The sequence below is a fragment of the Cryptomeria japonica genome, chromosome 8 (assembly GCF_030272615.1).
Source record: "Cryptomeria japonica chromosome 8, Sugi_1.0, whole genome shotgun sequence".
In the NCBI taxonomy this organism is placed as follows: domain Eukaryota; kingdom Viridiplantae; phylum Streptophyta; class Pinopsida; order Cupressales; family Cupressaceae; genus Cryptomeria; species Cryptomeria japonica.
Genome location: NC_081412.1, coordinates 408,939,361 through 408,953,547, shown reverse-complemented (window position 1 = coordinate 408,953,547; position 14,187 = coordinate 408,939,361). Strand labels below are relative to the sequence as shown.

Genomic DNA, 14,187 nt, shown 5'->3' with positions numbered 1-14,187 from the left:
TCTATGACTGTAGAAGGAACCTAATCACTATTGAGAAGGATGGGCAGAAGTTCACCTTGGCTTCTTTGAAGGAGAAAGAGAAGGAAGTGAGGAATTTGAGCCTTGAGAGGAGTTGCGGTGTTGAGAAATCGGTTGTAGCGGTGATACCAGAGGGAGGTATAGATTTGCCGAAGGATCTGATGGATAAGTCTGATAGCAAGAAGGAACTGGATGGCAGTAAGGTTATGGTAGCAACTTGGATGAAGTCTTGTGGCAGAAATAAGTCAGAGCTACAGAAGAAAGAAAGCATTAGTCATAGACAATGTGCAGGTCTGAAGCAAGGAAAGAGAAATAAAGGGAATCAAAAGTTAGAGAATCCGATTGAGATTCTGGAGGAGGTATGGAAGAGGTTTGCAGACAAAGAGGATGTTTGGATCAGAAATGAGCATGGGATTTATATCTCGAATCCTTTTCGATGTTCATGAGTTGCCTCTCATAGAACATCTCTTTCTACCTGGGGTGTCGGATGTGGGAGCATCCCTGTTCTATGAGCAATCTTGCATCAACCAAAAATATTTCCTTAGTTTTGTTCTTGTTCAATTCTGGTAGCAGTTTTATGTGTTTTTCCTTTAGTGTGTTCTGGTAGATGGTTCTTTTTCATTGCGGATCATGTTTTCGGTTTTCAGGTGTGTCCTTGAGCATTATTCCAGATTGTCAGTTCATTTGGATTCTTTTTCGAAGAGTTATTCCTTCCGGAGTGACTGTTTCCTGGTTCCGGAATAGTTTTGAGCTTATTATCTGTTTTGGTTATTCCTTATCGTGCGGAGCAATTTCTTGGCTTGCGGATCTATTTGGTGCCTTGCTCGATGTTTTTGAGTCCTTGGTCAACCTTCCTTTCGATCCACACTTCTTGGTTGTTCTTTTCCAGAGGATTGTCCTTTCATCTTTGGGGCCGACCTATTTGCACCTTTCATTTTCGTGTCTTGGTAAATGCAATCTTTTGTGGCCGGCTCAAATGTGTTTCAGAGGGTATATATGTTGTTGTATGCGACCCTTAGGAGGCAGAGAGATCGGAAGTTATGGGATCTTGATTTCTGTAATTGGAATTCAAATGCCTCTTGGAGGTTCAGATGAATTGTAATCTGGCATGTTAGCCTGCATGTAACCAGTTGCTTATCGAATGTTCTATGATAATGATATAATGAAGGATATATCTGATTTTGCATTCTATTTATGTTTTGTTGTTTCTTCTGTTGTGTTACTCTTGTTGCATGGTCTAGTTTGTTCTCTTTGAGGACCCACCAGACCATGCCTACATCAAGTAGTGTCCTCATCCTTTGATTACTTGTCATAATCCATCAATTTCTTTCCTTCCCCTTTGCCAACTGTGCACCCAACCAGCCTATTAGAGCATCTACAATTGGCACTCCCACTTTTGCTATCATCTTCACACACCTCCACCTCTGCATCACTGACAACCTCATGGATGGTTATATTGGGGTTTTTTTCTAGTGGGGAAGGTTTATTGAGTTTCATTTCTTTGTCTACAATGGAGGTGGTAGTAGACTTCTTTAGGACACAAATGCCTTCAATAGCCATGTCATGGGTTGGGGTGGCAGGGGAACCGAGGTAGGATGTGGTTTTAGCGGCAATTGAGATGTGCAGGCGCTTCTTACTAGATTAGGGGAATCAAGAATAGTAGAAGATGGGGGAGAATTAGAGCAAGGGTCTTCCATAACCATCACTTGCTTGGGAGGGCATAGGACTAGATGTAAATTGTAAAGGCAGAAGATAAGTCCTTGATTGAGAGGGATGGGCTTCTAACCTTAGGTTTTGGCCATCTCAACAAAATAATTATCGACTTTTCAAGATAATTTAATAGAAAAACGAAAAGAAAAGAAAACCATGATTACAAAAATTGTTAAGCAAGGGTAGGTGATAATAGTAATAAACTTTGAACTTGCCCTCTAAAGTGAGGAATTTCATGATCATGAAGCAAACTTGGTCCCATGGGTTTGGCAAGTTGGGTCTGGAAAGCTGGCTCTAGAAATTCCTCCATGAAGCTTCACAAGCTCCTCATTTTCTCAGAAGAACTAGGATAAACTTTCATTATATGCCACCTTGCTCTATTTTTTTTGTTTTCTCCCTTTGTTGGAGAGGCCTATTGCTTTTTCTATGAACTCTTTGTCAATTTTAAATAAGGCACCCCCTAACTTGGCTGCCCTATTATCCCATGACCTAGTGAACTGGACAGGAAGGTTCTCATCATGCCCATTGATGTATTCAATCAACTGTGCAACCCCTCCCTCAGTACAAATATGACACACCATGGCATTCCTTTTGAATTCAGCATGAGTGCTAGGTTCAATTCTTACCCTATCCCCACCCATGATATGAATAGTCACAGTTAACATAGCCGCAAAGAGCACACAAACTAGATACATAATCCTATCTTTCACTATCTAAAAATAGCTGATAAAAAATGCTTTAAGGCTTTGTCTTTAATCATTGGGGTTAATTGCTTGCTGATGGGGAGAGAATGATTATTTGGTGTCTATATTAAATGTCGAGTGTGCGAACCCTCACCTGTTGTACACAAGGAAACATTATGCAGGGTTTTCCATGCGTAAAATATAACGCAGTATAAAAACCTTATTAAAAAATTATTGTTCATGCTTTGTTGTGTCATATCACTGATAGGGCTACATGAAAAAATGATTATACTGTGTCATCATTAAATGGCCCCCAAAATTGGCCGCATGGGCCTCCCATTGTATTGGGGGCCCACCTTTTCATCCACTTAGTCTTGTTATTCCATGAGAGAATTGTCCACGTCAACTTAATGGCATTCGCCCCCTTATGGTGTAATAGGGATTCTTGTTGTCATGTCTATTCAACAAGAAATTCAAATACTTCTCATGCTTAAAATATTTGAAGTTGTGTCCATTACCTGCCAACCTTTGTTCCAAAACTATCAAGCAAAGAAGGGTCTAGAGAAGCCAAGCCCACTAGTTATTCAACATCCTATTTTTACATTGAATCTACTCTCCTCCAAGAGGAGTCTATGGACAATTATCGATAGGCAATCTCAATTTCTCCAACATCTGAGATTCCCAAGTTCTAGACCAGGAGCGGCCATGATGTTCACCACTATGTTTCCTTCCCTGTATGTGTGCCTTATTTCAAAAGTGTCGAGCCCTAGGAGGTGTCTATGAATACCAATAATTACTTTTATAGTCCAAACCATCATGTTAAGGCCCTTTATAGTGTCCACAATTAACTTGGAATCCCCTTCAACTTCAAGGATCTGAATCCGAATTGAGAGAGCAATATTTAACCGTCAAAGCAAGGCCATACCCTCCACCTGATTATTAGTGCCCCCATCAAAGCTACATGTGTAAGCCGCCACAAGAGCTCCATTGTTGGACTATATGACTTCTCCAACAACAATCATTCCCTAGTTACTCCTAGTTGCTTCATCAAAGTTGAGTTTGTGTCATCTAGACAATGGGGCTGTGACCTAGTATTTAGCCTTTTCATCCTTAAATGTATGTGGGTGAATTTGTCTTATGGTCGCTACGACAATTATGTGGAACAACAAACATTAATATGGTATGGAAGCTATTAAATCTTCACTTTGTGTAATATAAAGGTGTATTGATTCATATACAATATATTTGGTAACTCATCTATAACAAGATTGTTGATCATAAGTTTTTTTCATTGTAATATAATGTGTTCATATCTATTGTAATAATTTATAAATAATATATTAATTGTGTTTATTTATTCATATGTTATATGCATTAATAATAAAGTTATATATTAAGTAGATATGTTTTATTAGTTAAACTATTTTTAAGGAGTTATATTTTAGAATCAATTAGACTCATTCTTTAAGTTAACTACTCTCCAAATCTTATTCTTAGTCTCTATTTATATAAGAGTATAGAGAGCTAGTCATTGAGGGATCGGTCTAGAAGAGAATTATCACTTTTAATGAATTTCAATCCAAAGTCTTTTAAAAGAATGCATTATTCATGCTACTTGTGTTCTACATTGTGTCTTGTTATTTATTTAACTTTTTCAATTTATTGTATTATTAAATGTATGTGGGTGAATATCTTATGGTAGATACAAGGATTCGGTGGAACAACAAACATTAATATGGTATGAAAGCTCTAAAAGCTTCACTTCATACATAATATAGAGGTATATTGAAATTCATATACATTATATGCCTTGACACCTCTAGGATATCCAACGAAAATACAAGGCCTACTATGAGGTTCCAATGCCTTGTGTTTCTGTGGAGGAATGCGAGCCCACACTGGACACCCAAAGACTTTCAAATGTCTCACAATCGGTTACCAACCCAAACCTCAAAAGGAGTGATACCCTTCAAATCTTTGTGAGGAACCCGATTTTGGATGTGTGCGACACAACTGATAGCCTATGCCCAAAAGGCAGGATCAAGAGAACGTGCATGTATCATACAGCTAGCCATCTCCTTGAAAGTTCTATTCTTTCTTTCTGTGACTCCATTCTGTTGTGGAGTGTAGGCAACTGAATGTTGAAGATCAATCCCCTCAAGTGTAAAAAACTCCGCAAGTCTTGTTCACATATTCCCTTCCATTATCTGTGCAAAGGATCTTGACCACTTTCCATGATTGCTTCTCCACATGAACCTTGAAGGCTAGAAATCTGCCAAACACTTCACTCTTATGAACAAGAAAATAGACCCAAGTGAAGTGGGAGTTGTCATCAATGAAGGTGAGGACATAGCGAGCCCTACTAAATGAAGGTGATGGAAATGGACCTGCTACATCGTTGTGAACAAGTTGAAGAACTTCCAAAGCTCTCCAAGCCCTCCTCTTATCAAACTTCTCTTCGGAATGCTTGCCCATGGAACATCCTGAACATACACCCTCTGAAAAACTGATTCGAGGTAGACCTGTGACCATGTCTTTAGTGCTAAGCTGTTGAAGATAGTGGTAGTTGAGGTGACCAAACTGCTCATGCCATAGATTACTTTCTGAATTTGAATGAGTAAGAAAGGCCATAGAAGGAGATCTTGGCACAAAGTGGGAGAACGAATAAAGCCTTGAATTGTCATTGACTTGTCCTACTACTACCAAGGCATCAATATCAAGTTCTTTTACCACAACTAAATCAGGTGTAAACTCAACCTTTTTCCCATTCCCATAGTGAGTGATTTGGTAGATAGAGAAAAGATTGGTAGACAAGTTAGGAACATAAAGAACATTCTCAAATGTTCCATCATCCATGGCAACCGAACCTTTCCCTTCTACCTCAACTTGTGTATCATCACCTATGTAGGAACATAAAGAACATTCTCAAATGTTCCATCATCCATGGCAACCGAACCTTTCCCTTCTACCTCAACTTGTGTATCATCACCTATGTAAATGCTCGATACCTTAGATGGCTCCGATGAAGAAAACTGCTCCTTTGTAGAACCCATGTGATAAGAGGCACTCGAGTCAAGTATCCACTGTTGTGAAGAACCTTTTGTAGCCACAAATGCTTGCCCTTTTCCCTTAGACTGTGAGGAAATAGAAGGAGATGATTCCTTCTTGTTGTTGGTGGATGGCAAATTGATGTTATTCTTCTTAAGGAGATTTGTCAACTCATCAGCTTGCTTAGTGTGGCATCGATGCTCATCATGACCATACTTCTTGCAATAAGCACAAGTTGGTTTTTCATTCTTAGGTGTATTCCCCTTCTTGGAAGAGGATGAAGAATCGCCTTGTGATGGAGAGGATGATTGTCTTCTTTCTTGTTGTGGCTTTGACTTAGATTGCTTCTTCTTCTTATTGGAATATTTGCCTTGACTCCCTTGATTCCCTTGATTAGCCACCAAAACCTTAGACTTTGAGGACTTGAGAATCCCCATGTTCAACAACTCAGATTGTTCCAACATCAACATTTCTGTGAAAGCATCAAATGTAGGCATAGTGTAAGAACTCCCCACTGTCAAGCGATGGGTTCGAGAGATAGAAACAAATGTTGCATATTGAAATGGAAGCTTGTCCAACAAGTTGAATATCAATTGAGCATCCTTTTTATCAATACCACAATCCTTAAGCTTTGCTCATAGCTCATTTGCCTTAGTAACATAATCTTGGATTGTATCAAAACTCTTGGGATCCAAGTTGGTGAGTTCATTGTCAATCTTGTAGCCTCTAATTTCATCAACTTGACCATACAATTTCTGAAAGATATCTCAAGCCTCTTTGATTGTAGTACACTTCTCAATGTGAAAAATGAGGTCATTTGATACATACTTACGCAAAGTTCCAAGAGTCATACAATTTTTAGTGAGACATTCTATTTGAGCATTAGGATCAGCCTTAGGATCTACTGGTGCTGAGATTGTTCCATCTATGTAATGCGTGAGTCTTTTTTCCATTAGTTTGATCCATGCTTTTATTTTTCAAGATGCATAGTCATGTGGAGTTAAAGGTGGAAATTTATGAGGACCCATAGCAACAACTAAGAGAATCAAAAATTTATGATAAACCTGCCCCCCAAAATTATAAAATAACCACACCACTGCAGAGAGCACAAAAAATTAGCCAAAATCAAATAAAATTGCACCTAAAAAGGAGCAAAATTGAGCAAGATATGGGCCTTCAAAGTTGACCCAAAAAATCAGACTACTCAATGGTGAGGGGTCTAAAATTTTCAAAAGGTGTTGACGTAGGCTGACGTCAACATTTCCTCATTTAAAATTTGATGGTCGTATGACCGTCACAAAACCTTCACAACCCTCTTGCTGACTATACAAAAACCTGATGTGGCAGTGTATTGACAATGATGTGGTGCTAACTTGTCACTGTACGGTCGCTGACGTGGCCGACGACGGCGTGCTAACATGTCTGTCCGTACGGCTGACGTGGTTGATGATTGTGTGGTGTGGCACCCACGTGGCGTCTCTCGGCTGGCATTGAACTGGCAAATAGCAGAGCACAGAGGGCGTTGAACTGGCGCTGAGGGTCCGGGGGGTTGCGCAAGCAATGGGAAGAGCGACGGTCGTCGGAGCTGACAGGGCCGACGGAGTGGAAGGTCGCTGGGAGGTCACTAGAGCAGTCATCGAAGGATTGGCGGTAGCCGACAATAGGTACGGTCGGCGGGGCTACAGGTCCCTGCAGACTGTGCAAGGTACGAAGCACGGGGGTGGGGTCAAAGTACCCCCCCTCCCCCCTCCCAATATAATTTTGAAAAGAAACTTTTGAATACAATCAAAAAACATTTATGCATAATAAATGAATATTATTTTTTGCAGAAAATAAAATTTTATTTTTTTTTTTTGAAAAAATCATACGATATTTACCCAAATAGGCAAAATTTTCCTCCAAGCCCGAAAATCAATTTCCTCCAAAATAGGTCGAGTTTATACTCAAATTTTGTGGAAACGGCCTCCCAGACACAATGGCGAGGTCAAAAATGCTCTAGGATGCCTTCAAAGCACACAATACTTAGATCTGAATTAGAAGCCTTCCAAGATGTCTCCCAAAACCAATCAATGAAGCCCCAATGGCTCTGATACCATGTGAGATTTTGCCAAGATCAAGGGAACAATGAAAAGCACACAAATAAGAGACAATAGTTTGACAAGAACAAACTATATTCTCATCAATATGCAAAAGTTATCAACTGGATTAACTAATACAATGAATGTGAACTTGCTTATATAGGCAAGGCCAAATGGATATGTGAGCACACAATCAAGGTATGTGGCTCAATGAGAAACAAGGGTAGGTAAGAAAATGTAGGGATAGGTAGGAAAAATAATATAATATTCCACAAGAGGTGGATCACCCATCGAATGTGGAATGTAACAGCAAGATAAGACCACAAAAGGTGGAATTTCTCCTACAAACATCATCCCTATGTGCACACTTCCCTAAGTATCTCATATCCAAACTAGAATGAGATGCATTATCCTAAGTCAACTTAAGTAAAGTGTAATTATTTATTCTTATATAATTACACCAACAAGATTGTTGATCTTAAGTTTTGTTATAAAATGAACATACATTGTAGACATCTTCATGAAGCCCTTACTTGAGGTGAAATTTGTTCAACTCAAGCAACTTTTGAGAGTAAATGAATGTGACATCAATGGGGGATATTTCATTGATTGCTTCCTCCTTTCCTTCATCGAAGCAAACCTTAAGAGGGTATATTAGTGTATTTAATAATCATTCACTATTATATGAATTTAAGATGGACTCATGTATTCATTGTAATAATTCCTAGATAATGCATTAATTAATGCTCATTTAGAAGTATGTTATTTGTATTAACACTAAAGTTTTATCTTACATAGATGTGCATTGTGTTTTATTAATTAAACTACTTTTTAAAGAATTATGTTTTACTAATCGGTTATCTCTTAAATAGACTCATTCTTTTAGATAACTACTTTTTAAATCCCATGCCTAACATCTAACTTATCTAAATAAGAACATATAAATCTTGTGGTTAAGACATCATTGTAAAAATATGTTACAGTATCTATGGGCCAAGATACTTGATCCGACTCTAGTTCTAATCAAATTCAAGATCCAATTCAATGTAGTAGCCTGGATTCATTGAATTCTCGTTGCAAACAAAGAAATGTTGTTTACTAATTCCAATCTTGGGCATTGAATATGTTAACCCCTTATTGTATCAATTAGGTTGTGAGTGTTATGGGTTCAATAGGTGACCAAGGGAGAATGCCACATGAGATTCAAATGCAAATTCCCTTTTTTTTTTGTCTTATATGCTTGACCTCTCCATTTCTACAACTCCAACATTGAAAAGGCAAACAAAATGAACATGAATGAGGTGCTCCAAACAAAGAAGAGGGGAAAAGATGAAAATTCAATTCCTTGCCACACACACACACACATGGTTTTTATATGTTTTTATCACGGGGGCTTCACTAGCTAGGCAATATTATATCACATGCATTCATATTGGGGGGTTTAATATCCCCAAAATAATGGTACAATATATTGCCTATCAGTGAAAATAGGGGGCTTTTTAATTTGGGCTATGAAAAAATACAATATCTGATGAAAATAGTGGGGCTTTTAATTCGGGTTGTGTATTAGGAGGGGGTGACAAAAAAGGAGTTTAGGGCAATATTTTTTGAAAATAGGGGGATTTTTTATTATGCCACGAATGCATGTCTTATAACCCAGGTTCACTAAGTGAAGCCCCCATTGTTTTTGTATGGATTAATTTAAAATGAATTCTAACTCGAAAAAAAAATTGGATCTATGAATACAAACCAAGATCCATATCAAAATCGGCAACTTAGCTATGAAAGAGAGTTGTCATAATTCTAATGAAAGCTAGTCTTTTAATAAAAAGAAATAAGCATGCTACCTAGGTTCTAAAGCTATATTATACTATTAATTTAACTTCATTAATTTATTGTATTGTTATATTCATGTGAGCAAGTAGTGGGGATGCATCCTCTACCCTACCCCCTGCCCAAATAAAAAATAACAAAAATATCTATATTTTCAAAATGGGGTTGTCCTTGGAATGTGGGGACTTGGAGGGGAAGTGCCCCCTCTAACCCATCTGACACCTAAGTTTTAGGGACATTTATGAGATGTCCCTAAGATATCTAGGGGATTCCTAAGAGCCTCCCAAACATCCAGAGATACTTAGGAATCCCACATGGTGGTATGAAGATGTAAAACATGATTCAAAAAGAATCAAAAAGTCCATTTTAATGTGTTATAGGCCCTCACAACCAAACCCCAAACATTCACAAAAAACGTACACATAGGCATCTAAGCCCCGTTCTAACTCACGTCAATATTTTAAAAACAAACTTGAAAGTTGCATCAAGAATTTGTGAGAGTGAAAAAATTGCAAGTGAAAACATTAGGATTGATAAACAGTGAGAGGAAGAGCAGGAAGAACATTGATGCCAATCTGCCCTTGAATCAAAGGATTCAAACCATTATTCAAGCCTCAAAGTAGGCTTCCTTCATGACTATTTTTTATTTATTGTCCTTTCATTGTTTTCTTTAGTAACTAATTAGTTATTTCTAGTTTTAGTTGAGAAATTTAGTGATTAACTTAGAGGTTTACAATTTATATTGTTGCAAATTTTAATTTAAATTCATTATTTTGGTTGTACAAATGACTAATGATCAAATTTTAAATATTTTAATTTTATAATAGCAATATTTAATTTTTTTAGAAATGTACATATTGGCTTATATCTCATTGATTGCAATAAGCTTACATACAAAAAGAGTCCAACATCTTGATCGAATGTATAGCCAAAGGATCCAACACAAGTTGATGCTACACAAACAGGGATGGTTGGTATTGGTTTGTAGGAGCTTGAGTGCATGTGAAGTCTAGAAATTCTAGTGACAAGATGTATGGGGATAATTAAAGGCATTACTTCGAGCCAATTTGTAATTTTGAACAATATATTTATAATCATCATATAAAATTTTGAATTAGACATTTCAATGTTAATCATTATTTCAAAAGTTCAATGCAATCATTGTAGTATGTTTAACATCATTATTTAGCATTTAGTAGTTTACTTAGTATGTCAAAATGTCATTTGTAATTCTTATGCATGTTCCTTATACATATTTTTATAACTATTTTTTCAAGTACTATATACTTATTTGTGTTGCCCCCAACTATCCCCCACCATTGTCCCCCTACCATCTCCAAACTTAAGCCTATGGTACGCGAAACTCATCCCCCCATCAAGAAATTCCATGAACTAAGCAAATACACAACTACTAGATCTATATGCCCTTATAGAGATAAGGCAAAGTCTAAGGATGAGATTTGGAGTCTAGTAGTTATCTTAAAGAAAATTTATTTAAGAGATAGTTAACTAGTTGAATTCAACTAGTTAAGAGCAATTAACTAATAAAATATGTATACTTAAGATAGAACTATACTATTAAATAAGACAATATAGATTATTACAAATGGCTTATTCTTATGATTTGAGACAAAAAAAATATCCTAAGTGAACTTAAAGGATTCAAGAGGGGAAACTGGTTAGAGAATAACCCTATTTACACCACTATACCTTCTCATGTGAAACTTTGAAAAACAAACAAACAAATTTAAAGACACAAAGATGAGTTTCAACAACTAAGTTTGGTGAAGTATCATGTATACAAGATCTCTAAACAAAGGAGAAAAAGAGAGAACCCATAGAACAAAATTCTTTTCTAAAAGAGAGAGCATGGGAATGACTAAAAAGCTTCATCTAAAGATGCCACTAAAAGATTAGGAACGAGAAGAATTTCATAAAGCACAAAGAAGATACAAACAATTGTCAAAGAATAACTACAAAACCAAAAAACCTTTATATAAATCACAAAGAAGATAAAAAATCTTGAAGATCAAAGAAACCCAAATCTACACGAGTGACCTCTACAACACTACTCAAACAATGTCTCAATAACAAGATAACAATGCAATGGTCGAAAATGGATATACAGATATTAATAGTAAACCGGGTATTTAGAAAAAGAACCACAAAGAAATGGACAAAATATAAACCTCCTTTCCTACATACAGCTAGCAGACGTTGAAATAATTCAATTAAAGCTTATGTTTTTTTGGTAACAAAACAAACTTGAATAATAACGGTAATAGTGCAACTTTAATGGCATGTAGATATGCAACATAATCTCCACGTAAACACTCAGAAGTAGGAATTGGGTTTCTATCATTTAGTGAGATCAAAATTTGCAGTGACGATACAACCTATTTCATCATTCCATACATTCGCATTGATATGAAATAAAATATAACATGCAAGAGTCAAAAGGTTTGCAATGCATGTACCTGTCATGATATTAGGCCCACGGATGCAAATCTCTCCTTTCTGATTAGGAGAAAGAGGTTTCCCTGTTTTTAGACTGCCAATTTTTGCTTCAATGCTTGGCAATAATGTCCCTACAGACCCAAAATGACTATTCCTTTCCCTGACCACCATTGTTGCAGCGCCACAAGCTTCAGTTAGACCATATCCCTGTTTGAAAGAATACAATTTTCTTTTGGCTTTACCCATTTTACTAATTTCAGACTTATGCTTTTTTCAGTATTCTTCTAAAAACACCAACCTAGGTAATGGAAAACAAACTCGGTCATAAAAATTAGATTTTAGGGTTTGAAGAAAGACTTAAAATTAACTAAGTACGAGTTTGTCTGATATATTTTTGTATTTAAATACATTCAATGCATTCATTCTAATAATTGAGAAAAATCGAGTAAATAATTTGAATATCATTCACATATATACACTTCAATTGATATTCTAAAACTAATCTAGCTCTTCACAATCATCCGTTTGACTGAGATAAAGATTGTTGTTTTTTTATATCATTCAATTTCTAGGGACTAATTTAGGTAAAAATTCTTTGTGACGAAATGACAATCTTTTAAATAGTTTTTAAATACTTATACGTCTTTGAACATTTTACGAGAAATGTAGAGGAGTCAAATATAATTAAGAAAAATGAAGAATAGAGACCAACAAAATATGAAGGATGAGTTTGTAGATGGACAAATTCTGCATTCCAAATTAGTCTTCGATTGCCAAACTTTACAAATTCTGCATTCCAAATACTTACTACTACTTAATCCCAAAGCTTACCAAATCTAAATCTCCATTAGTCTTTTTGCATTTATCAATTATCAAGTACATACATTTGTTTTCTCTTTAGAATCCACACATTTTAAATACAAACTCAATATTTTTATCAACTCAATTTCATAATTTATTTATTTATTTTAATTAGACTTTTATAGATGTGTCTTATTAGATAAAACTAGGCTAAAGTTAACAAAAGGTTGTTTTATTTTAAATTCATTTATTAAGAATTAAAATTGTATGAAGTTCAATTATAAAAACTAGAAAAACAAAATGACAATAAGCTTTTAACAAAATGGTAAAATTGAATATTGAAAAACTTACACAAAGTATTATTAATTTGAATTTAAGACACCAAAACTATTTTTAAATTAATGAATTTGACAATTAAAAATTGAAATAACTATTGTAGCATTATAAATTATACACTCTTAATTGGGTGGTACAATTTCACGCTTAGGTTAGCACCCGCCTTAGTGTGTTTGCATGTTGAATTTTAAATTCCCTTCAAGCATTTAATTAATTAATTTAATTAAATCTAAAGTCTTCCTCGGTTCCCTCTTTTTCTTTAGGCCTAGTTGTTTAAGGCTTTGTTGACTCATTTATCTGTTTATTTGCGAGAATATTGTACGAGTGGATCAGCGAGAAATCATAGTGTCAAGGTGGATATGTGAGAATCTTCATCCTACCCCTTCTTATCACTATTTGATATTATCACCACAACTGAATATGGAACTACATGAAGGGAAGTTGGGAGTTATGGTTATCAACATGGCCACCTTTGTCAAAGCCTTCGCTTTTGGCTTCGATGGATCTATAATAACATTGTTGTTAGTCGGGCCTAATGTCAGGTGACCATGATACCTTTGGTGGTGCTTCAACTGCCTATATCTCCGTTGTTGGTGATTCAACATAAGTCAACTTACTTTTTCTCTTCTGCAAAACTTCTGATGATGGGTATTGATCTCCATCAACTCAAACCACCATCCGAGTGGGCCCCTACTATTCTAAGGGTAGTGGGCTAATTAATTAAGAATCATAGTTGCCAAAGCACAATGAATGATTCAACTATGTAGTTCGTCGTGGTTGGCATCTTTCGCTAGGGAGTCATAGGTAGACACGTTAATCGATTGTTATAGAGGTCCACTCGCTCTTTGGGGTTAAGGACTTTTTACTCGAAGGGTGGTGGGGAAAGTCTCTATCTACGGCTAAAGAGACTGGCTCATCAATGGGACCCGCAGGTGGATGATTTGCATCAAGATTAGATTAGAAAATTGGATATTGGACTAGAAGGAATGCATGCTATGGAATTGAATATGGAACTGGAAATGTGACAAAATGGGAACAGATTCAAGGCCAACAAAAGGAGCTCCAACTGGTTCATGGACTGGATCAAGATAAACCACCCTTGCCCTAGATCGAGAGCTTGTAGTTCCATTTTAAGATCAAGATCGAAACCTAGTAGCATAGAAAACAGACACAGATCCAGGTACAAAGGTAGCAAGAGAGTCAGTGGAATAAGCATCAAAGCC

The 14,187-nt window shown here is 36.4% G+C and overlaps 1 protein-coding gene across 1 annotated transcript in view; it reads right to left on the bottom strand.

Moving 5' to 3' along the window:
* LOC131028581 (probable CoA ligase CCL7) overlaps positions 1-14,187 on the bottom strand; it is a 122,310-nt gene that overhangs the window by 71,519 nt on the left and 36,604 nt on the right. The window contains exon 2 of the mRNA XM_057958893.2: positions 11,848-12,034. Within this exon, the coding sequence (XP_057814876.2) occupies positions 11,848-12,034 (187 nt within the window). The remainder of the gene's footprint in view (positions 1-11,847; positions 12,035-14,187) is intronic.